This window comes from Capricornis sumatraensis, chromosome 14 (genome assembly GCF_032405125.1).
Source record: "Capricornis sumatraensis isolate serow.1 chromosome 14, serow.2, whole genome shotgun sequence".
NCBI classification, from domain to species: Eukaryota; Metazoa; Chordata; class Mammalia; order Artiodactyla; family Bovidae; genus Capricornis; species Capricornis sumatraensis.
In genome coordinates this window covers 45,484,935-45,508,112 of record NC_091082.1, presented here as the reverse complement: position 1 = coordinate 45,508,112, position 23,178 = coordinate 45,484,935, and the positions used below count along the sequence as shown (strand labels likewise).

The 23,178-nt window shown below is 38.1% G+C and overlaps 1 protein-coding gene across 1 annotated transcript; it reads right to left on the bottom strand.

The window, feature by feature from the left end:
- Positions 1-312: 312 nt before the first annotated feature.
- On the bottom strand, positions 313-23,176 carry GORAB (golgin, RAB6 interacting). Its single transcript, XM_068986302.1, has 5 exons — positions 23,041-23,176; positions 14,759-15,107; positions 12,477-12,578; positions 9,777-9,917; positions 313-2,182 (listed from the first exon to the last, which is right to left on the bottom strand). The coding sequence occupies exons 1-5, from the start codon at positions 23,174-23,176 to the stop codon at positions 1,723-1,725; spliced, it is 1,188 nt and encodes a 395-aa protein (XP_068842403.1). The 3' UTR covers positions 313-1,722.
- Positions 23,177-23,178: the final 2 nt, after the last annotated feature.

Here is a 23,178-nt window from a genome sequence, read left to right as displayed (position 1 = left end):
CCTCCAGGGGATCTTCCCAACCCAGGGTCTGAACCCACATCTCTTGCGTCCCTTGCCTGGGCAGGTGGATTCTTTACCACTGAGCCACCTGGGAAGTCCCTACCACATGAACAAACAGGATGCATTATTGCCACAAAGTGCTTAAGAATACACACTCAACTGTTTAAACTTGTCACATTATAAATGCATTAGAATCATTTATTCATTAGAAAAATAATTGTTTTGAAAAATGAACCTTTCAGTTTTTATGTACGTAATTCATAAATAAAAGAACAACTATCTAAGTGTTTCTGTTCAGAGAGGTCAGTAATGGAAAGCTATAAATTCAACTCAAATTATATAACATAAAAAGCTCACCTGCATTACTAGAAGATAATATCTTTAAACAAACTCATTTTAAAATAGGATGCCCCCAACTTTTTCAGAATTTATAATGGATACAATATTACATTTGTCCTTATCTTCTTTTTTAATAGTTCTTTAAGCCTTAAAATGTAACATTTGTACTTTCAGAATTTCTGATAAATAGATCATAATTTCATATGATAGTTACACATTCACATAGAGTACAATGTAGTGGTCAAGTATTAGTGATGGTAGTTAACAAATTTTAACAATTTTAATGTTCCATGACAGGATAATTTATATCCAACATATAAAACACATACACGTAACTTTAAGGAAAAAAATATATCACCTTTAAATAATCAAAAGTAGCAATCAGATTTTCTGTATTATTTTCAGCCTGTAGAAGGGTTTTCACTGCCTAAATTTAAGCAATGTGCTGATTAGAAAAGAGATAATATATTAATAGTACAATTATATATACTGTGGTATATTTATACATATCTATGTTTGTATGTGGGTGCATGTATATCAACAGCCAACTTAAGGTGTCTGGTTCTTTTTGTAAACTATAACTTCCAAGTTGTATTTTACACGAGTAAGATCTGAATAGATAATTCAACCTCGTACTTTTGTTAGTTTTGTCTCTCATTCTCTTTTCCACATGTTCGCTTTTGTGTCTCTTTATTGATTACATGTGGAGAAGGCGATGGCACCCCACTCCAGTACTCTTGCCTGGCAAATCCCATGGCAGAGGAGCCTGGTGGGCTGCAGTCCATGGGGTCGCGAAGAGTCAGAGACAACTGACCGACTTCACTTTTACTTTTCACTTTCATGCACTGGAGAGTGTTCTCCACTCCAGTGTTCTTGCCTGGAGAATCCCAGGGATGGGGGAGCCTGGTGGGCTGCCGGCTATGGGGTCATACAGAGTCAGACATGACTGAAGTGACTTAGCAGCAGCAGCAGCATTGATTACATGAAATAGAACTCTCATTTCCAACATTTCTCCTAGGAGAAGTTAAATAAGTTCCATTAAGTACTGATTATCATTTTTTACTTTACATTTCTATATTCACCTGGTCTGAAAAAAACAATTAACCATGTAGTTTTTCTTCTATCCTTCAAAATCACTTGTTTTCACCCAGTAATAAGGATACAACGGAAGACCTGGATTAAAATCAAGGTAAACTATGCCCACATATAAAAAACTATCATAATCTGAAATTTTTCTACAACCTCCAAACATGTTATACTAAAACTAATGGATTTAAAAAATAATATTGTTTTGAAGGGGCATCTATCAGAGGTCATGGCAGAATCTACAACAGAAAGTCTACTGAATACCCCATTTAATTGTAAAGAACAAACATGGACACGTCATGTGATGAGAGAAGCTGAAATGTCTTTTACGGCAGTTTCAACCTCTTGGTTTGGCCGTTCTGGATCAAGAAGGGCAATGCTATTGGAGTTTTCCCCCTGTTTGTCTACCTTTGGGGAAGCAGCCTGGTCTTGAGGCTGTTTGTTCTCTTTAGCCAACTCTAAGGTCGCGCTCTCCCCAGAAGGCTGACAGGACCTCTCTAAATGAACCACTTGTTTCCTTGCTTCTGCTTCTTGCTCACACAGCAGTCTCTCCACCTCCACCTCGAGCTCCAAAGTCTCCTCGTCGGCGTGCACATCCAGCTGTTGCATCAACTCCTCCAGCTTCTTGGCCTTGCGGAGCTCGTTCTGCTGGATGATCGTACAGAGGTGTTCAGTGAGCTGCTCTTTAAGCTCAGTCTTGCGCTGCAGCTCTAGCTTTGCTGTCACGTACTCCGCTTCAGCCCTGTCAAACCGCTTCCTGCAGGAGCAGATAGAAACACTGGTCTATTAGCTAGCTATTGAAGGAGACAGTCAGAGGGCTAGACACAGTAACTCCAACACCAGAAAAAATGATGTATGCAGAAAATATGGCTATTAATACTTTACAAACACCTGTCTACATGTTAGACCAAGTAGGGTACTGCTGCAGAAACTTCCACGACATGCACGTCTGGACTCTCTAAACCTAACCACATTTTCCTGTACCCATTTTCTCTTTCCAAGGCTATGCGTGAATGAAACCAGGCTGAAAAGTTAATTCAGTGGCGTGCTAGCTCCAGTGGGGGAAAGCCCTAATATGCAGTGTTTGTCAATTTCTGTAGTAAAACTATGATTACCATGGCCAATTTCAAGCTACTGATGTGATATCCCTGAATGCAGAATTGGGAAGAGATACACAAACTCTCTCATGAACCAGGGCAAGCCAGGTCTAGCATGCTGCTGCTACTGCTAAATGGCGTCAGTTATGTCCGACTTTGTGCGACCCCATAGACGGAAGCCCACCAGGCTCCTCTGTCCCTGGGATTCTCCAGGCAAGAACACTGGAGAGGGCTGCCATTTCCTTCTCCAATGTATGAAAGTGAAAAATGAAAGTGAAGTTGCTCAGTTGTGTCCGGCCCCTAGCAACCCCATGGACTGTAGCCCACCAGGCCCCTTCATCCATGGGATTTCCCAGGCAAGAGTACTGGAGTGGGGTGCCATTGCCCTCTCCAGCTCTAGCATATATAGTCAGTTAAATTTATGAGAGGTATAACAATGGATGGAGAAAGCAGAAATATCTGTATCTCTTGACTAAATGGATTAGAAAAGGGAGAAAACTTTTGGTGGAGAAAGACATGGACAGTAGCACCTATTGCTTGTGAGAACCAAAAATGTCTCCAGATATTACCAAATGTCTCCTATGGGGCAAAACTGCCCCCAGTTGAGAAGCCCCAGGTTGTTTTCACCCTGTCCACTCTGCAACAGACTACTGTGAGACTTTTACTAAGAAAAGTCAATTATTTTTACATATATAGAAACTCCATAGGTAGATAATGCCAGTCTTATTTGATGCAGGGTAATTCTACTGAGGATGTCAATTTATGATCTCCCTTTTGTTTTTTTCATTTGCCTTTCCATATAATGTGTCGCTTTTCTTTTTGTCTAGAAGAGGTTGATTCCTACCTACCAACTAATTATTCTATTTAGTTACTACTAACAGTTGTGAAGGCTATGCTGCCTCACCCGTTATGATTGCCTTACCTTGAGTGCGTGCATGCTCAGTCGCTTCAGTTGTGTCCACCTCTTTGCGATCCTATGGACCGTAGCCTGCCAGGCTCCTCAGTCCATGAGATTCTCCAGGCAAGAGTACTGAAGTGGATTGCCATGCCCTCTTCCAGGGGATCTTTCTGACTCAGGGATCGAACCTGAGTCCCCTGCATTACAGGCGGATTCTTTACTGCAGAGCCACCAGGGAAGCCCTGCCTTACCTTACTCAATGTAATAGTAATTTCCAGTAATAGAGTTATGGCAAAAAGAGAAATAGGTATGATCTCTTTATGCAAGTCTCAGAAGGAAATACAGTGAAAAATAAATAAATAAAAGGCCTTGCTTTTAGAGACCCAGGGTTCAAAACCTACCTTTGCCATTTACAATGTGTGTATGTCTTTTGGCAAAAGCCTTTTCTGGATGTGATGAACAGATATTGAGTCATACTAGCTCAAGTACAGAGGGGGTTTTATTGCAGGATATAAGAGGCAATCTCACAGGCATGTCATCAGAATAAAGGGCTCTTCTCTTCAATGGTCAAAAACCAGAGTTTCTTTCTTTTAGGCTTTCCTATCATATTCACAGCCCAATATGGCCACCAGCTGTGTGATATCAAATTCTCTTCAATCAAACCCTCCATGTTCCAAAATTCCTTCTGGCTGGGTTGGCTTGGCTTGACTTACATCAATTTAAACAGAACCCTTAGTGCCAGGTCATGCCAGGCCCCTCAGTTCAGTTTATGGATTAAATGTTCTGGGGTTTCCATTTTTGTTATCAAGTGTGCCCCAGGCACATGCTGACACCATGAAAACAAAACACAGCCACGTTCCGGTGGAAGAGGCTGAAAAAAAGGCAGGCTGTGACTAAATATTCCAGTATGGTGAGCAGGGGTAGTTTCGTGAACTAAGTCTTGGTTTGTCTATAAAATGGTGATGATAATAATACCTCATAGGAGTGTTAACTAAGCATTAAATAGAAAAAACAGGGCAAGTGTCTAGCCCAGTGCCTGGTAGGCATTCAAGAAATAGAACTTCCTCTTCAGAGCACCAGAATTGAAAAGTACTGTTAGTATATCACTAAACATGTATCTGGGCTTTCCTGGTGGCTCAGATGGTAAAGGATTTGCCTACAATACAGGAAACCTGGGTTTGATCCATGGGTGGGGAAGATTCCCTAGAGAAGGGCATGGCAACCCACTCCAGTATTCTTGCTTGGAGAATCCCATGGACAAAGGAGCCTGGTGGGCTATAGTCCATGGGATCATGACTGAGCAACTAAGCACACAAATATTTACAATTAAACTTATTAAACAATTTAAGGACTTAGGGTTTATATTTGAAAACTTTTACATAATGTTTACTTCTCATATCTAATTATTTTACTGTCATCTAGTAAATATCAGAATAAGAACAAGCTGTTTTTCAACTACCCCTATGTTAAAAGAATTGTTACAAAGGAGGGTATGTGGGGTATATGGATCCCTTATTCCCATATTTTATAATATCCTACCTATGAATGTTCTTCCATCAAGCTTGAGAGCTCTGACAACATTCTCTAGAGGTATATGTATCTTGTCCCTCCCCTTGACTCAAGCCCCACTTCTCTGCAAGTCTGTGGTCAGCCTCAGTCAGTCAAAGTCAGTTAGTAAAGATTTATCGACTAGGCTCATGAATGCTGAATTGAAATAAAATTTGCAAATCGGTCCCTAGGTTTCCACTGATCTTTCACTCTGAATAAATCATTGAAGATTCTGCATTTTGTTTATTTATTTAAAGTCCTCTGGCCAGAAACATGCATATATATATATATATTACAGTGATTTATGTTAAAAAAATATTGATTAGTTTCACAAACTGCACTACAAGTCTGGGGGTCAGGTGGATAATGCCAAATCAGACTATGAAGACATACTTTGGAACAGAATAATAAGAGCATTATACATAATACAGTAAGACAAATTGAACTGGAAATGTAATTATAGAATCATTTTGTTATTTTAAAGGAATCTTGAATGATTTAATGAATGTTATTTAAAGGATTCTAGAAACTATCTCTTGGTTTCGGTATCCCTGAAAATTTTTTAAAACACCATTAACCCTTGGCATGCATTAGGTCCCACTGAAATTAAAAGTTTTCTTAGACTTTTTAGTTCTTTAGTTTCTTTTTTGAACAGTTCTAACTATTTGTAAGTATCAATATATCATAATTTTTATTCTTTCTTAGAAGTTTTCCAGAGAACAAAGAGAAAATTTACTTATAATATTTTGAAAAAACAGACTAATTATATTTTACAGTTACTTTATCAGTCCACTGGGCCCTTTTAGAATCTAAGCTATATTATGGGATTGTTGAAATACACTTTTTCCTATTTATTGAAACATTTGTCATTTCCTCACCCTAGGAAATTACTTCCTCATTACTCATCTATTATTCCCATGTATGCTGAAAAATTAAAATAATAAGATAACAGAGAATGATGGAATGACCTAAAAGGATGATACAATAATGAACTGCTTAGTTTCCTTACTGTTTTGCCAAAGTATTGCATCACCTTTTAATAAAGTATAAAATTAGACTGGAAACATCATACTTATAATCTGCTCTTAGCTTTCACTAAACACAAGTGAGGATTATTTTTCATTTTCTACCCAGAAGAGCAAAGAAAATTTACAGAGGAAGACATCTGCAGTTATTGAACGTGAAAGTGTTAGTCACTTGGCTATATCCCAGTTTGCAACCCCATGGGCTGTAACCCTCTAGGCTCCTCCTCTGTCCATGGACTTCTCCAGGCAGGAATACTGGAGTGGGTAGCCATTCCCTTCTCCAGGGGATCGTCCTAATCCAGGGTTTGAACCCGGGTCTCCTGGATTAGAGGCAGATTCTTAACCATCTGAGCCACCAGGGAGGCCAATTTTGCAGTTATTAGACAAATCAAAAGATGCATGTTGTGGCAGGCTAAAAAATGACCCCCCAAAGATATTCGCTTCCTATTCCCAAGAATCTGTGAACATTACCTCAAATGGCAAAAGATGTGACAGAGTTTAAGATTTTAAGAGGAATTTATTTTGGATTATCCAGCTGGGCTCTAAATGCAACCGCATGTTTCCTTTTGAGAAAGAGGCAGAGAAAGTTTTGAGAGAAAACAGGAGGGAGCAGTGTGACCTTGGAGGCACAGAACTGAGCAGCGCCGCCACAAGCCAAGGTATGCCTTCAGCCACCAGACACCGGAAGAGACAAGGAATATACTCTTCCCCAGAGTCTCTGACAGAATGGCAACCCTGCTAACATCTGATTTCAGACTTCTGGTTTCTAGAAGCACAAGAGAATACATTTCTATTGTTTTAAGCCACTGACTTTTCCATATTTGTTATGGCAGTCCTGCCAAATCAACATGGATTCCCTGGTAGCTCAGAATTCACCTGCAGTGTGGGATACCTGGGTTTGATCCCTGGGTCAGGAAGATCCCCTGGAGAAGGGAATGGCAACCCACTCCAGTATTCTTGCCTGGAGAATTCCATAGACAGAGGAACCTGGTGGGCTGCAGTCCCTGGGGTTGCCGAACAGTCAGACACCACTGAGCAAGGCAAATAGCGAATATGGTTTTTCCTGGTATTCTGTTGTTCAGTTGCTCAGTCGTGTCCAACTCTGCGATCCCATGTACTGCAGTGCACTAGGCTTCCCTGTCTTTCACCATCTCCCGCAATTTGCTCAAATTCAAGTCCACTGAGTCGGTAATGCCATCCAACCATCTCATCTTCTGATGTCACCTTCTCCTCCTGCCTTCGATCTTTCCCAGTCTACTAAGGGTTAAAGAAAAGTTCTACAGGGAGTTTTACAAGCTGGTCTGCGCAGCACAGGGCAGCAATGTAATTACAGCTGTGAACAGCAGCAGCCGTGACAACTCTCCAGCTGGCTCATTCCAAGTGTCATCTTCTCAGAGGTGTCTACCCTGACACTGCTCAACAGAAACCAGTTTTAAGATGAATTCTGGCCTATTTGTATAGAAGAACCTTTTGTGGGCAGAACAACATTTTTATTTAAACAAAGTCAAGGAAATCTCCCACAGAACCAATGAAACTGACTACCCTGGGGATTACCTTCAGCAGAAGTCTAGACCATAATACTATTATCAGCGGTAAAGAATTCACCTGCAGTGTGGGATACCTGGGTTTGATCCCTGGGTCAGGAAGATCCCCTGGAGAAGGGAATGGCAACCCATTCCAGTATAATAATTGCCTAACAACCACAGCTGTAAATTTAGAAAATGTTGTCTTAATCTTCTGCATGACCCTAGTTCTAGGCGAAATACAACCCTGGTTCTAGGCTAAATTGTCTATGGCTCTCTCTTTGACTTAATTCAAGAGCTTATGTTATAATGTTACACATACAATAAGGATATTCACAAACATCTATTTCAGTGTTAGTACCATGATAAACTGTCATCTTTAGCTTGTTAAGAGATGCAATAATTTATCATGTAAAATCTTTTTACTATATGAAGTGTACAAAAATGTCATGAAAAAATACTCATATACTGTGGGATATTATTTCCTTTAACCAGCAATCCCACTTTCTTTGTGGTTCTCTGTAGGCTAAAACAATGGCATTTCTTATACAATGTTCAATGTACAAAGGCATCCTTCTCCAGCCCTTCCCTAGGACAGAATTAAAACACGATCAAATGATTTTTCTGTTAAGACATCCAGAATAATCAGAATTATTCATTTAAAGAGCTAAAAAGGCATAAAAACATTCCTCTGGCAAACTTGTTACAGAGGAAAAATGTGTTAAAAATCTAGTCTTAGTCTAATCTTAATAAAATCTTGGTTACCTCCTTAATGACCTTATTAATAGAAATGGAACCACCAGTTATCAGCTACTGATGGCATTAATTTATGCAGTTAATTAATAAAAGCAACCCATTAGGTCTAATAGCATACGGTCAAACAACAATTACAAAAATCACAAGGACACCACAAACCTCTTTCTTAAACAATAAACAGTGAATTAAAAACCACAATCAAGCATTTCCGCTTTATTAAATTGTTATATAAACATTCTGATGCTGTGGTTTACTCTGGACTAATGAGGCATTCTGATTGATTTCTACTGTTACAGAGAAAGATGCAAAACTGAGTCATTAACACAGCATTCCCTTGTGAAAAAAGACAAACCAGGATGATTAAAGCAATGTTGAAAAGACTGAAAACCCTGAAATTGGACTTAATTTTTTTGCTCTTTTATCTGTTTAAAGTTCATGTAATTCTTTACATGTGTTTGTTTTGAGAACATGCAATGATGATTTTTTCTCTTAAAAAAAAAAAGCCAGTCATTGAAACCAAGGAAACATGTGATAGCAAACCATTTTACACAGAGCATAATTGAAAAAGAAAAAAGAAAAAAAACTTCAAGCTTTCAATACAGAGTGGTATTTTCCTTAAAATACTCAAAGGCTTTTAAAAAACAACCTAGATCTTTCTTTGATGAAAACTGAAATGAGTACTAGGCTAATCCTTAGACCATCTCAGATAATCAAAATTTCTTAAAGAAAGAGCACAGACTTGGTGTTAGAATAATATAGCATTCTGGAGGAAGTCATTCAGACTTTTAAAGAGTCTCAAATATTAAACAGCTGATGGCTTAGCAGGAAAGACTAAAATATAAATAAATAAAGCAAGAAATCTTCTAACAGGGATATAACAAGGTTAATGAGTAGGGCAGATTCAAGAGTTAATGAAGACTTCAAGAAGGAGATAATTTGATTAGACAGCACATTAAAAAGTGAGATATTACTTTGCCAACAAAGGTCCATATAGTCAAAGCTATGGTTTTCCAGTAGTCATGTATGGATGTGAGAGTTGGACCAAAAAGAAAGCTGAGCACTGAAGAATTGATGCTTTTGAACTGTGATGTTGGAGAAGACTCTTCAGAGTCCCTTGGACTGCAAGGAGAAAAAACCAGTCAGTCGTAAAGGAAGTTAGTCCTGAATATTCATTAGGAGGACTGATGCTGAAGCTGATGCTCCAATACTTTGGCCACCTGATACAAAGAGTTGACTCACTGGAAAAGACCCTGATGCTGGGAAAGACTGAAAGCAGGAGGAGAAGGGGATGACAGGGGATGAAATGGTTGGATGGCATCACCAACCTGATGGACATGAGTTTGAGCAAGCTCCAGGAGTTGGACACAACTGAGCGACTGAACTGGCTAAAAACTGGAATAGGTACAGCACCTAATACTATTGTTATGAGGCTTAACAATGATATACATAAATGCCTCTGGCCCAGCTAACAATATACATTAACTAAATCAGACTCCTAACTCACCGAGCATACGAATAGTCGAGGCTGGCCTGATCAATCCGGTTCCTGAGGATTCCAATGTCAGCTGACACCATGTCATCTAAAGCCTGTAACTCCTTCTGGATCCTCTTCAGTTTCATGGTTTCTGCCTGAGTTCTTTTAGATCTATGAGATGAGGAACATGAGTGGAAAAATAAGAACATTTTAAAATCACATGTCCACATACAACTGAAAAAAAAAATCTGTATATATAATATGATTATAGTATATAATTTTAAAAACTAGAAAAAAAAACAGAAAAACTGAAATAAAACTAATGCTAGTAATATTTTAGTATATCTCCAAAACAGCATTTGCACTTTTTCCTCTTATGATTCCAAATTTTATTACTAGTATATATTGTTTTTCGACATAAGAGAAAAAGTAATATTAAAAAAATAACAATAAATCAGTCACTCATATGATTTATATATTAATTCCCTAAGCACTAAAAGGATGTACCTGTATAGAGAACTGGATATATTAGAGTATTGAACACAGCTTTTCAAATTCCTTAAACTCTTCTTGCAAAGCCCATTTTCATTTGTCTGATATTCAATGGACACCAAGAACAGATGCCAGCATCTGTTAAACATCATTTCTTTGTATATCTGAGAACGTCTACGTGGTTTTAATTTTTAGGACTCATTTCTTCAAACTTCTACTGTTTTGACTCCTCTTCTGTAGGCAAAACTACAGGTCCTCAAAATTTTTTCCAGGGCTCAAAACCAAACACTCTATTTGGCCCCTTGTTTAAGGGCAACCTCAGCCCTCTCATCACTCCCAAGTACATCATCTACCTCAGACACAATAAACAAATACAAAGCCAACCTTTAATCATGATTTCTCTTGTTTCAAAATGTCATACACATTCTCAAAGGAAAATAAAACTCTCAACAAAACCACCATACTGCGACTTGATTTCTATTCCATGATGCATTTACTCTTGTTTACTGTCTACAAAAGTTAACCAAGTGATTTTTTTTATTTCAAATATTAATGATTCAGGCTTCCCAGGTGGCTCAGTGGTAAAGAACCTATCTGCCAAACAGGAGAGGCAACAGACGCAGGTTTGATCCCTGGGTTGGGAAGATCCCCTGGAGAAAATGGCAATCCACTCCAGCATTCATGCCTGGGAAATCTCAGGAACATAGAAGCCTGGTGGGCTACAGTCCATGGGGTCACAGAATGGGACACAACTGAGCAAACATGCTTTAATAATCCACTGTCCATTTATTAATAATCTAATCAGGTTACATTTTCTTACATTTCTGTCTACAGCAGTGCTGTCTTAAATCAAAATCATATAAAGAAAAACAAGTACTGAGCCTGTAAATCTTTTCGTAAAATCTCCAGTCAACAGCCTCCCTAACCTCTTACAAATAGAAGACTACTAAAATACATTTCAATAATCACACTGTTTTCCTTCTTGAAATGTAAGTCAAGTTGAAATTTTCTATGCTTCATGAAAGATCAAGATGTACAGAAAGAGAAAAAAAAATCATTAGTTTTAAATACATATATCCCTTTGGCAGATAAAATCCTGAATTACTCTGATACCTACTTACCTTTCTCTCCAGCCCTATGCCTTCCTCTCCCCCTGACACATACCCTAGCTTTAATGAGAAATAATTCTGCTAGACTTTTCTGGAGATCTAAAAAAAAAAACAATGCCACTGAATAGTTGTTGGCATTTAGTTCTCACTATTCTCAAACACTACTTTATTGACTGAGCTTGGTTTCCTAAGGCCACAGCATACCAGAAACTATAAACTAAAAGGGAAGAGTGGGTAAGGGATGGGAAAGAGGCTCAAATAGGACTGTTGCTGTTCCAGGCCCGTGCAATGCAGCAAGGGAAAAGGGACTGCTGACAAACTGGTTCTGAAGGTGAGAGAAAAGCAGAATCATACGCAATATAAAACAGTGCTCTAAAGGGCAACCTAGAATCATGGATAAAGTTAAGTTATATCATGTATCTTTTATCAGTGGGGGCAGGATAAAATTTTAAAATGCCCATAAAAAATACAATTAAGATTTGTGGGAGTATAAGTCACTTACTCGGAATAATCTTATTCCTCTACATGTCAGATGATTAAGCTGAGGTCAAAATTAAAACCTACATTTGTTGCCAACTTACTTATGAAGAAAGAAAGTGAAAGTGTTAGTTGCTCAGTCATGTCTGACTCTTTGCGACCCAACTGACTGTAGCCCACCAGACTCCTCTGTCCATGGGAATTCTCCAGACAAGAATACTGGAGTGGGTTGTCATTCCCTTCTCCAGGGGATCTTCCCAACCCAGGAATCAAACCCGGGTCTCCTACACTGAAAGCAGCTTCTTCACCATCTGAGCCACCAGGGAAGCCCAATTTACTTATATTGACAGCTATTTACTGCTCCCTTATGAGTATGTAGTTGGTTAAAACTAAAAAACACTGATGATGATCTTAAGTTTTAACTGCATCTATATTCATACATACATTATAATCTATGCTTTAAAAGCCTTCCTTAATAAATTAAGACTGGAATCTCTGTATCACTTGTAAAGCATAATTTGCTAAATAGGTCTTAAAAGTAATGACTGTAGAGAAAATGTCATTTATTAGAAGAGACATAGGAAAATAAATACAGAACATGACAAAACTGATTACAGGTTACAAACAACCTCTCCTGGTTCAGGTGCCTCACCTTTCTGCAATAGCTTTAGCCAAAAGAGCTTTCTTACGTTTATTTTTCTCTTCCATTAGCCGCTGTTCTTGCTGGAGGACTTCCCAACGAGATTTTTCTTGCCTTGGGAGCAAATGTATACAAATGAGCTTTTGGTACTTTTCCACACCTTGCCAGTCTCAGTTCCTAAGTATAAAATTCAATCAACCAGATTATATACATATATATATATATATTTTTTTTTTTCTCTCCCAAAAAAGTTCTCTTAAAAGGAACCCATCTGCAGTTCATTATTTTGTTCTAATAGGAACAAAGACTGTAATTTAATGTAAAGGCTTAGATAATTGGCCCTTTGAAATCTATTATACATATATAAGCTAGAAATCCACAAACTTGAAGCCAGAGTACTATGGCATTTTTTAGGAGTACAAAGAAACTTGTTTAAGTTAATCATGTATTATATGCAAAATAGATAGCAAAATAAATTGTTCTATAGCTAATGTCAAATCTTTCAAGAGTTTTCTGTAACAAACAATAACCAATGTTTATTTCATATATTTTTCTTTCAATTTGTTCACTTCTTTCTAGCTCTCATTTTTAAAGAGTGAGACACTACGAAATAAATGCTGGGCTCAAAAAAACACTCCAAAGATCTACAAACATGAATTGTCTTCCAATCTATCCAATTCTAAAATACATTAAAATTTTCTGTAAATTCACAAACTTAATGTCAATGCAAATTAAACAAGGTAATGACAAAGCCGTCTGTCCCTATTTCTGTCATTTCTCACAGCCATTGTATCAAAAACCTCCCTTCTGAGACCTAGTAACCGCTTGCAAAATTATCCTTTTCTCTTTATTCCTATTATCTCCACCTTAGTGCGGCCACTGGTCCTTGCTCATTTTTACTGTTTGCAGGCTTCTCCTCCCCAGATACTTTAGTTGCAGCTCAAACCAGTACCCTCTGTCAAATGATCCGCAGCACTGATACGGGGATGTTCTCGGTTAGTTTTATCAGAGCATCATTTCCCCTGTGGGGTCAAGGAACTCACTAGATAGGCATCTTCAGCTTCCAAGCCCTTCTTCATACTTCTTTAATTCTCTACAATTTTCTGGGCTATCGTGTGCCTCTTTCAGAAAAGTGAGATGTCATCTCTGAACATTCTCTAATATATAGCTTTCCTTTTCCTCTCTTATAGCCTCAGAATTTCTCCTTTTCAACAACCATTCCCGAGATGACATTTCTTCTATGAAAATTTTCTCAAGTACCTAAAATGATAATAATAATTTTCCTAATGACATTCAATCTCAATTTTCCAATTTAAGCCCCCCTCCCCAACTTGTTTCAGGACTATGAGAGTAGATTACATTTAAAATATTAAATGTAGGCACATTTAATTTTGGTTCCGTAATTCAAATGGCTTTATATCTCTTATCAAAATGATTTCTTGGCTGTAAACCCTGGTGGGCAGGAAACACTTTAAACTTAGTAGAGAATCTGGATCAGCAGAGATTGGAAAAAGAGCTGAGATTAGATAAAACATACGACACTTTGAAAAAGAGTGACTCAGAAAATGGAAAACAGAAAGAGACTATTCTTTCTTCCCTGTGAGTGATAAATCAGGAGAAACAAAGAAAGGTTATTCTTACGTAAGTTATATAATAGAAAAAAACTGATTATAAGAATTCACAAGTCACAGAATGGCAACTGCCACAAGAATGTGGCTAAATTCAGGAGGTGGTTTCTGATACCAATACAACAAAGAAAGAAATCTAATGACTAATTATTTAATTTGTCCTCTCAATTCCCTATACTCTTTCCTTAGATCTTCATGTCTCTTCACAAGCACCCTTTTCTGGGTCATTGAAGATGCTATCTGAAAGTTGAAAGAATGGGTTCAATCTGGGGAGGAGTATCATACATATAAGAACTGGTTCTGGTGAGTGTAAAGGGCACAGACTTTGGATCCAGAGACTTGCATGTGAACCCCAACTCTATTACTTATTAGCAGGGTATTCACTTTGGGAACACAGTATCTTTTCTAAGATATCACATCTGTAAAATGAAAACAACGAACAAGCATCCTAAGACTGTCGTGAAGACTAAACAACATAAAACATATAAAATGCTTAACACTGCTACTTATATTAGGTCGTAGCTATTTTTCAATAGTTTATTCATCACATTTCTAGGTTAGACTATCAAACAAACAAAATATTAAAACTGTATTTCTTCAAAGTTCACGGGGGAAAAAAAAAGGTAAGATGGAAAGATAGTCTCATGGATATATAGACTTACTAACAATTCCACTTTCTTTCTTTCCAATTGGCAATCTGGCTTTGGAGGCAGAACCTCAGCATTTTTGTGAACTTCATGGGAGTTCTTAAGCCCCAGTTCCTTTTGTTGACTTTCAGTACCCTGTGGTTTTCCATCACCAACAGGAGAGGTGAGCGTAAGGGGAGTAGGAAGAGAAGAACTTGGTCTCTGAGTATTAAATCTTTGTTTTGGTGCAGAAAGCAGCTGCTCTGGAGGTAATGAGGTTGACCCATCTTGAAGTCCAAATTTTTGACTTTGCTCTTGAAGGGCTCTTTCTCGCTGAAGTTGTTGTCGACTTTTCTTCCCAGGGAGACGCCGCTGTGGTTCAAACGGATCTATATATAAAAAAAAGAATGGAGAAAAATTCCTTTGTGTGAGCAGCAAATAATTATAACTTCTCTAAGAAAATAAAGCATTAACATTCAACTCTAGTAATTCTGCAGGGTTTTTCTTCCCTTGTCTTCTTTAAAACCCCAGGGGAAAATCTGCCATCTTCCTGCAGAATCTGACAGTTCTCTGATCATACTGCTAACATTTAACAAAAACTATCCTACTTGTCAATTTATCTTTGAGGAAGTCCATTTCTTTGTGAGTTAGGCCTTAGAATACAAAGCAAGGTTTCATCCTGATTTGCTGTCAGAAGTATGACCAAAGTTGGCAGACAAATGAATTCACTGATATGTCTTAAGTTTGATTGATGGTTCTGTCTGTTCTTCTGAAATAAAATGGTGGCTTTTTTCAAATGGGCTTCACCTTTCTTAAATCTTAACAGATCTTAGGGTAATTTGATACATAGGTAGACACAATACACAAAGTATTACCGAATGAAGTCTTTTAATTTTAGGGATGCTAGTTAACCCTAAATTGCCTCCTTTCATCTTCCAAACAGCCTGGGCCTATGTTCCCCAAAGTTCAGTTAGCCTTTAATCAATGTATGCAAGCTAATTTTAACAGCAGCCTGAGCAAAGAAATAGAGGAAGACAAAATAATCAGGAGAAGTATTTTTTAAAAAGTATTATGAATTAAATGGTAAGAAAGTAATTAAATGTACTTTTCGGACTGTCCATACCAGTATTAACCTTGTAGGTCAGACAACTGGAGACTCTGACTCACATTCACACTATGCTTAAGATCAATAAGTGATATAGTTCATCAAGTGCCCAAGAAATGAAACTGATAAGTTTTTGTAAATGAACTAAATGGGGTTTGTAAAACTTAATAACAACCTCTGAAACGACATAAGCTTATTATTTAAATTTCCCAAAGGAGAGTTAAAGCTTGAGAGTCAAATTTCCATTGTTGCTTTTCTCCACCTCAGTAACCTTAGGCAAGTCAACTGATTATTAATATTCTACACCTCAGTTTCTTCATCTGTCAAACTGGCTGAAAATGTACTTGCTTTACTTAACTCAAGGAGTTGGTGTAAGAATTAAATGAAATATGGAAAGAAAGTATTTTCAAAAGACATATAATCAAAAGTAAAATTTTATTACTATTGACTTCAGCCAGAAACACAAAGTAGTGTACTATATCTTGCAACAGAAACCTATTCTAGACTACTGATCTTTATTCACACCATCAGAAAATGTCATTGAGCCTGCTTACCTTTCAGTTATACTTGTTAGTTGAATTACTAATATCTCTCTGAAAGTCAGTAATGCAGCTTCCATTTTATTTTGCATTTTCACAGAACCTACCTATGACATTAAAAATGCTAATTTTTAAACTCCCAAACAACAAATCAGGTCACTTAAGAATTAAACAAATGACAAAAAAATCTTTTGGAACTAGTAAGTCATTCTAGCAAGGTTGCAGAATATAAGATTAATATACAAAAACCAATCACTTTCCTAGCAGCAATGAACAAGTAGAATTTGATATAAAAAACTGGAGTTACATTTAAGTTAGCATTCAAAAAAAAAATTACTTAGATATAAATCTAGCAAAATATGTACAAGATCTAAGAGGAAAACTACAAAACTCAAATGAAATCAGGGAACTAAACAAATGGAGAGACAGTCCACATTCATGGATAAGAAGACTCAACATTGTCAAGATGTCAATGTCAGTTCATCCTGAACTCATCTATAGACTCAGAGCAACACCAATTAATATCCCAGCAAGTTATTTTGTGGATACTAACAAACTGATTCTCAAGTTTATATAGAGAGGCAAAAGATCCAGAATAATCAATAAAATATTGAAGAACAAAGTTGGACTGGCACTACTGGACTTTAACACTTACTATAAAACTATAGTAATGACAGTGGGAATTAGCATAAGAACAGAATAAAGATCAATGGAATAGAACAGAGAGCACAGCAATAGGCCCACTTCAATACAGTCAACTGATCTTTGACAAGGGTGCAAAGGCAATACAATAGAACAAAAATATTCAACAAATGGCACAAAAATAAATCTAGACACAGACCTTATACCTTTCACTCAAAATGAATCATAGATCTAATGCAAAACTCAACTATAAAACTCCTAAAAGACAACACAGGAGAAAATCTAGAAGATGTTAAGTATAGCAGTGAATTTCAGATATAATACCAAAAGAGATAACAGATAAACTACACTTGAGGAAACTTTAAAACTTCTGCTCTGTGGAAGACAATGTCAAAGGAAGAGAAGACAAGTCACAAACTGGAAGAAAACATTTGCAACTGACACATCTAACAAAAGACTGCTATCTAAAATATACACAGAATTCTTAAAGCTCAACAATAAGAAAACAACCTCATTAAAAAATGGGTCAGAAACCTTAATAGATATCTTGTCACCAAAGAAGATATACACATAACAACTATGCATATGAAAAGAATCTAAACCATATACCACAGGGAAATGCAAATTAAAATGAAATACCACTACACAAATAGCAAATGGCAAATAGATGGGAATCCAATGGAAAGAATGAGAGACTTTATTTTCTTGGGCTCCAAAATCACTGCAGGTGGTGACTGCAGCCATGAAATTAAAAGATGCTTGCTCCTGGGAAGAAAAGTTATGACCAACTTAGACAGCATATTAAAAAAGCAGAGACATTACTTTGCCAACAAAGGGCCACCTAGTCAAAGCTATGGTTTTTCCAGTAGTCATGTATGGATGTGAGAGTTGGACTATAAAGAAAGCTGAGTGCTGAAGAATTGATGCTTTTGAACTGTGGTGTTGGAGAAGACTCTTGAGAGTCCCTTGGACTGTAAGGAGACCCAACCAGTCCATTCTAAAGGAAATCATCCCTGAATATTTATTGGAAGGACTGATGCTGAAGCTGATACTCCAATACTTTGGCCACCTGATGTGAAGAACTGACTCATTGGAAAAGACCCTGATGCTGGGAAAGATTGAAGGTGGGAGGAGATGGGGATGACAGAGGGTGAGATGGTTGGATGGCACCACCGAATCAATGGACATGCGTTTGAGTAAACTCTGGGAGTTGGTGATGGACAGGGAAGCCTGGCATGCTGCAGTCCACAGGGTCACAAAGAATCGGACACGACTGACAGACTTAGCTGAACTGAACTGATCCACCACACAACCATTAGAATGGCCCCAAATCTGTAACACAGAGAACATCAAATGTGGGTGAGGATGTGGAGCAACCTGAACTCTTTCATTGTTGGTGAGAATGCAAAATGGTAGTCACTTTGGAAGACAGTTTGGTGGTTTCTCACAACTAAACATTTCTTAACATATGATTTAGCAATTGTGCTCTTTAGTATTTTTAATGAGATAAACACTCATATCCACAAAAAAACCTGAACATGGATGTTTATAGAAGCTTAATTCATAACTCCCCAAACCTGGAATCAACCGAGATGTCTTTCAGTAGGTGAATGGATAAACTGTAGTAGATACAGACCAATGGAATATTATTCAAAGCTAAAAACAAAAGATATCAGCTATCAAGCCACACAGAGCATGGGGGAACCTTAACTGCATACTACTAAGTGAGAGAAAACAATCTGAAAAGGCTTTACACTGTATGATTCCAACTATATGACATTTTGGAAAAGGTAAAACTATGCAGACAGTAAAAGCATCAGTAATTGCTAAGGTTTAAGGAGAGAAGAGAATGAACAGGCAGAGAAAAGAGGATGTTTAGGGCAGTGTAAATATACTGTATACTATAATGACAGATACATGACATCATGCATTTGTCCAAACTTGTAGAATGTATAACACCAAGAGTGAACCCTAATGTAAACTACAGACTCGGGTGACTATGTCGGGTCAATGAAAGTTATAACAAATGTGTCACTCTGGCGGAAGACGTTGATACTGGGGATAGCTATGAACCTGCTGGGGCAGGGACTATCTGGGAAACCTCTGTATCTACCTGTCAAGTTTTGCCATCAACCTAAAACTGCTCTTAAAAAATTCAGCCTTTAGGAATAATTAGCGGGGGAAAAAAGGAACATGCTCTTTTGCATACTTTTTGGGAGGCTGCAAGTATCAAGGAGGCTGTGGTCAACTGGGAGCACAAGTATAGTTTAAAGGGGACAATCCATTAGCCACCTCTAACCTACCCCATGGACTATACAGTCCACGGAATTCTCCAAGCCAGAATACTGGAGTGGGTAGCCTTTCCCTTCTCCAGCTCTTCCCAACCCAGGGATCAAACCCAGGTCTCCCGCATTGCACGCAGATTAATTACTAGCTGAGCCACCAGGGAAGCCCTTAAAGATGACAGCTGTCACTAAAAAATTTAGGTCCATGTTACTAGACATTCTGATTTTTCACTAGAAAAATTCAGATTTTTATGTAAAATAGAGAGTCCTGTATCAATCAAGAAAATCTAGGTTATGCTATAGGGCAAAGAACCCTGGAAACTTTATGGTTTTAAACAACAAGGTTTATTTCTTAAAGCTACGTGCCAACTGAAGGCCAGCAGGGGCTTCCTGCTGATCAGCCTCTCAGGGCTCCAGCCTGACTACCCAGTCAGTGTTTGCTAGCCCCCAGGGCAGGTAAGAAAAGAGCTTAGGAAGGTCTCGGTTTAGCAATTAATTGCTCTGACCCGGGAGTGACATAACACTTATGCTTACAATTCAATGCTGAACTAGCACTAGGTCTGATACAATAACAAGGGCAACAGGAATCTACTGGGAAGAGAAGTGAACCAGAAATAATTTCCTCAGTATTAATTTAAAAGAAGTTTTAAGATTAGACAATCCAAAAAGGGGGGGAGGGGATGAAAAAATGAATATTTTTGGCTTAAATCAAGCCAGTGGGCTGAGTTTGTGATCTTTGTTCTACATCTTTTAATTAAGCCTTGCTTTCCCCACCCAAGACAATCATCATTTGAATCATATGTTAATCATTCCCTTCCTTTGATTTTTATGTCATACTGTGTCTACAAATACTTCTTTTAAATGTTATATTATTTAGTTATTTTAACTTTATATAAAGGGTGTCATGCAGGATATAATCTTCTTTAACTTAATATGATATTGCCATTATTCATCCATGTTGTTCATGTCGCTGTAGCCATTTAATTTTAACGCTGTATAATACTCTATTGAGAATATTCTCTAAGAGTCTACTGACCTACTGATGGAAGCATTTATTGCCAATGCTCACTTCACAGTCTTCTCCCACTATAGTGAACTATGACAGCACCAAGTCATGGAGGGTAGTGCTATACGGAACAACCACCTGTCAGCCCATGTTAGACATGAAACTGGAGTGAAAAATAACCTTTTACAATTTCAAACAACTGATATTTGAGGGCTACACGTTACTGCAGCTTAACTTGGCTTAACCTGATTTCACTATTATCAATACTTTTGAAACTGCATTTGCCCCTTCTTGATCATATTCCCTTGCCTTGCCACCATCCTAAATTTTGTGTTTTATTCCTTTAATTTTTTTAATATATTCCCTATATTCCTAAATGAATATACCTGCTTTGTATGATTTTGGTAGCAGACTGTATATATTCTTCTGCAATTTGCTCTTTTCACATATTAAGTCTATGAAATTTATACATGCTAATACACACAGCTTGTAGTTCAATTCCCACTAGCTGTATAGTAGCCCAGTGGGTGATTATTCCACAATTTATTTATCCGTTCCCTTGTTAATGAACACTAGGTTGCTTCCAGCTTTTTAATATTATAAACAATATAAACAAGAGTATTAAGAACATTTTTGACTTTCCCAGATGCCCGTATGGGCTTCTCTAGACTATTGCTGTCTTTATTTTTGCTGGCAACGAACTCCATCTTCATAGATTATTTACATATATTTTTAAGGCTGGAGAACAGCTGGAAAGAGCATTAAAATAAAAGATTCAGCTCTTTTAGTTTTACAAATGAGAAATCCAAGACAAAAAGATTTAGAGGCAGAGCTGCGAGATCCACTATTTTCAATCACTGTGGTTGGCTGAGTACACAAAATGCTGAGATGTTTTCTTATGATAGTCAAAGACTAGCTGTTGTCTATGTTCTAACATCTCAGTGAAATGATAGGTCTTAAAGTTAAGGTCCTTCATCCCCTCTCTATACCAAATTATGGAGATATTTAGAAATGTACTTTCAAATAATGAATCCAATGTTCAATTCAGAGAAGGCAATGGCACCCCACTCCAGTACTCTTGCCTGGAAAATCCCATGGACAGAGGAGCCTGGAAGACTGCAGTCCATGGGGTCCCTAAGAGTTGGAGACAACTGAGCAACTTCACTTTCACTTTTCACTTTCATGCACTGGAGAAGGAAATGGCAACCCACTCCAGTACTCCTGCCTGGAGAATCCCAGGGACGGGGAAGCCTGGTGGGCTGCTGTCTATGGGGTAGCACAGAGCTGGACACAACTGAAGTGACTTTGCAACAGCAGTAGCAGCAGTGTTCAATTTAGCATTAAGTGTTCCTTCCCTGGGCAAACTCACCTCTACTAACAAACAATGTCCGTGACATACTGCCAAGCGCCATCCAACCACCAGCAGAGTAACATTTCTGTTAATTCTGTAGCAAGCTCTGGTACAACATCTACTATTATATTATATTATAGTTTGTCTCCTCAACAGACTATAAGCTCTTTGAAGGCAGGGATGAAATTTTGATTGTATCAGCATCCCTAATGCAGAAGCTGCCCCCCTTAACTTTGGGTCAGATCAGAATCAGGGTACTGGTACCAGGAATGTCAGTTAATTACAAACTTTAGTGTAACTTTTATGATTCAGCTTTTAAAGGTCTCTGGGTCAGTCAAAATTTTCCTGATCCATATAATGTACACTGCTATCACATTACAAATTTACTTCCTTTTCCACTCCTCAGGCCTAGATTATCTTCACCGCCATGCTAAAAAAAAGAAAAAAAACAAGCTGATCTGAGCAACATCCAACTTTTTCTCAAACTCTAATAAAAGGAATAGAAAGGATTATTAATTTTCCCCCAGAATGTGTAAGTTATGGTACCAAGAGTGGTATAAACTCACAGAAGTAGTGTGTACTAGCAAGATCACTATACACGACTTTATGAAATTTCAATCATAAAGCACCGTTTATATTACGAGTTTCTCACCAAATATCAGCAAATTTAATTTCCTCATTAAAAAATAACAAACAGTAAAAGTCCATTTAGTGATTACACTATAAAGATGGAGAAGCAAGCACAAACTTTTAGCTTACACTGAAGTCAGTAGATATGCATGTCTATAGATTGATAGATAGCTGTACATTTCACACCTAATCTCTCAAAGACCCTTTTGGTTTGCTGACTCTCAAGAGTTGGAAGGAACTGCAAAAATCATCTGGCAACCAGAAGTGAATGCAAGACTCCAGATGTATCATGACAAACTGCAACTTTCTGCATTTATTCAGATCCTTGTGCTTCCTTTTCCCGATCACTGCTTCTATAAATACACCACAATTTAACTCTAATACGATGTGTGCCCCTCCTTCCTTTACTCTGACCCCAACCCTCCAACCAGTGATCTGTGCAGCAAGCCTCCTACAGGTCACTTCCTTTCCCAAGTCCCATTTCTTTCCCAGGAAAAAGTCAAATCCCTGAAATAGATGCCTTAACTCTCTTTTTAAAAAGTAGATCTCGGTCTCGTGGGTCTGCCACACACCTCCTCCGCCACCTCAGCCGTGGCTCCAAGTGCATCCAGCTCCCGAGGCCCCTCAATCCTGTCCTCCGACTTACAGCTCCTGTCCCTGAAACAGGTAACCCTTTTCCCCGCCCCCTTTCGCTCAAACACTGCAGCCCCGCCCCTTCCCTTAACGGATCGAAGAATTAAAGCTCTGCAGACCCGTCCCTTTACCTTTAGTCTGCTTTAGTCGCCTCAGCTCCTCCTCAGAGAAGCCAGCCCAACCCTGCGCCATCCACCTTGGCTTGCCAGCACGCTTAGTACCCCAAACCTCTGAGCCCCGACTGCCAACACGACTACCCAGGCACATCC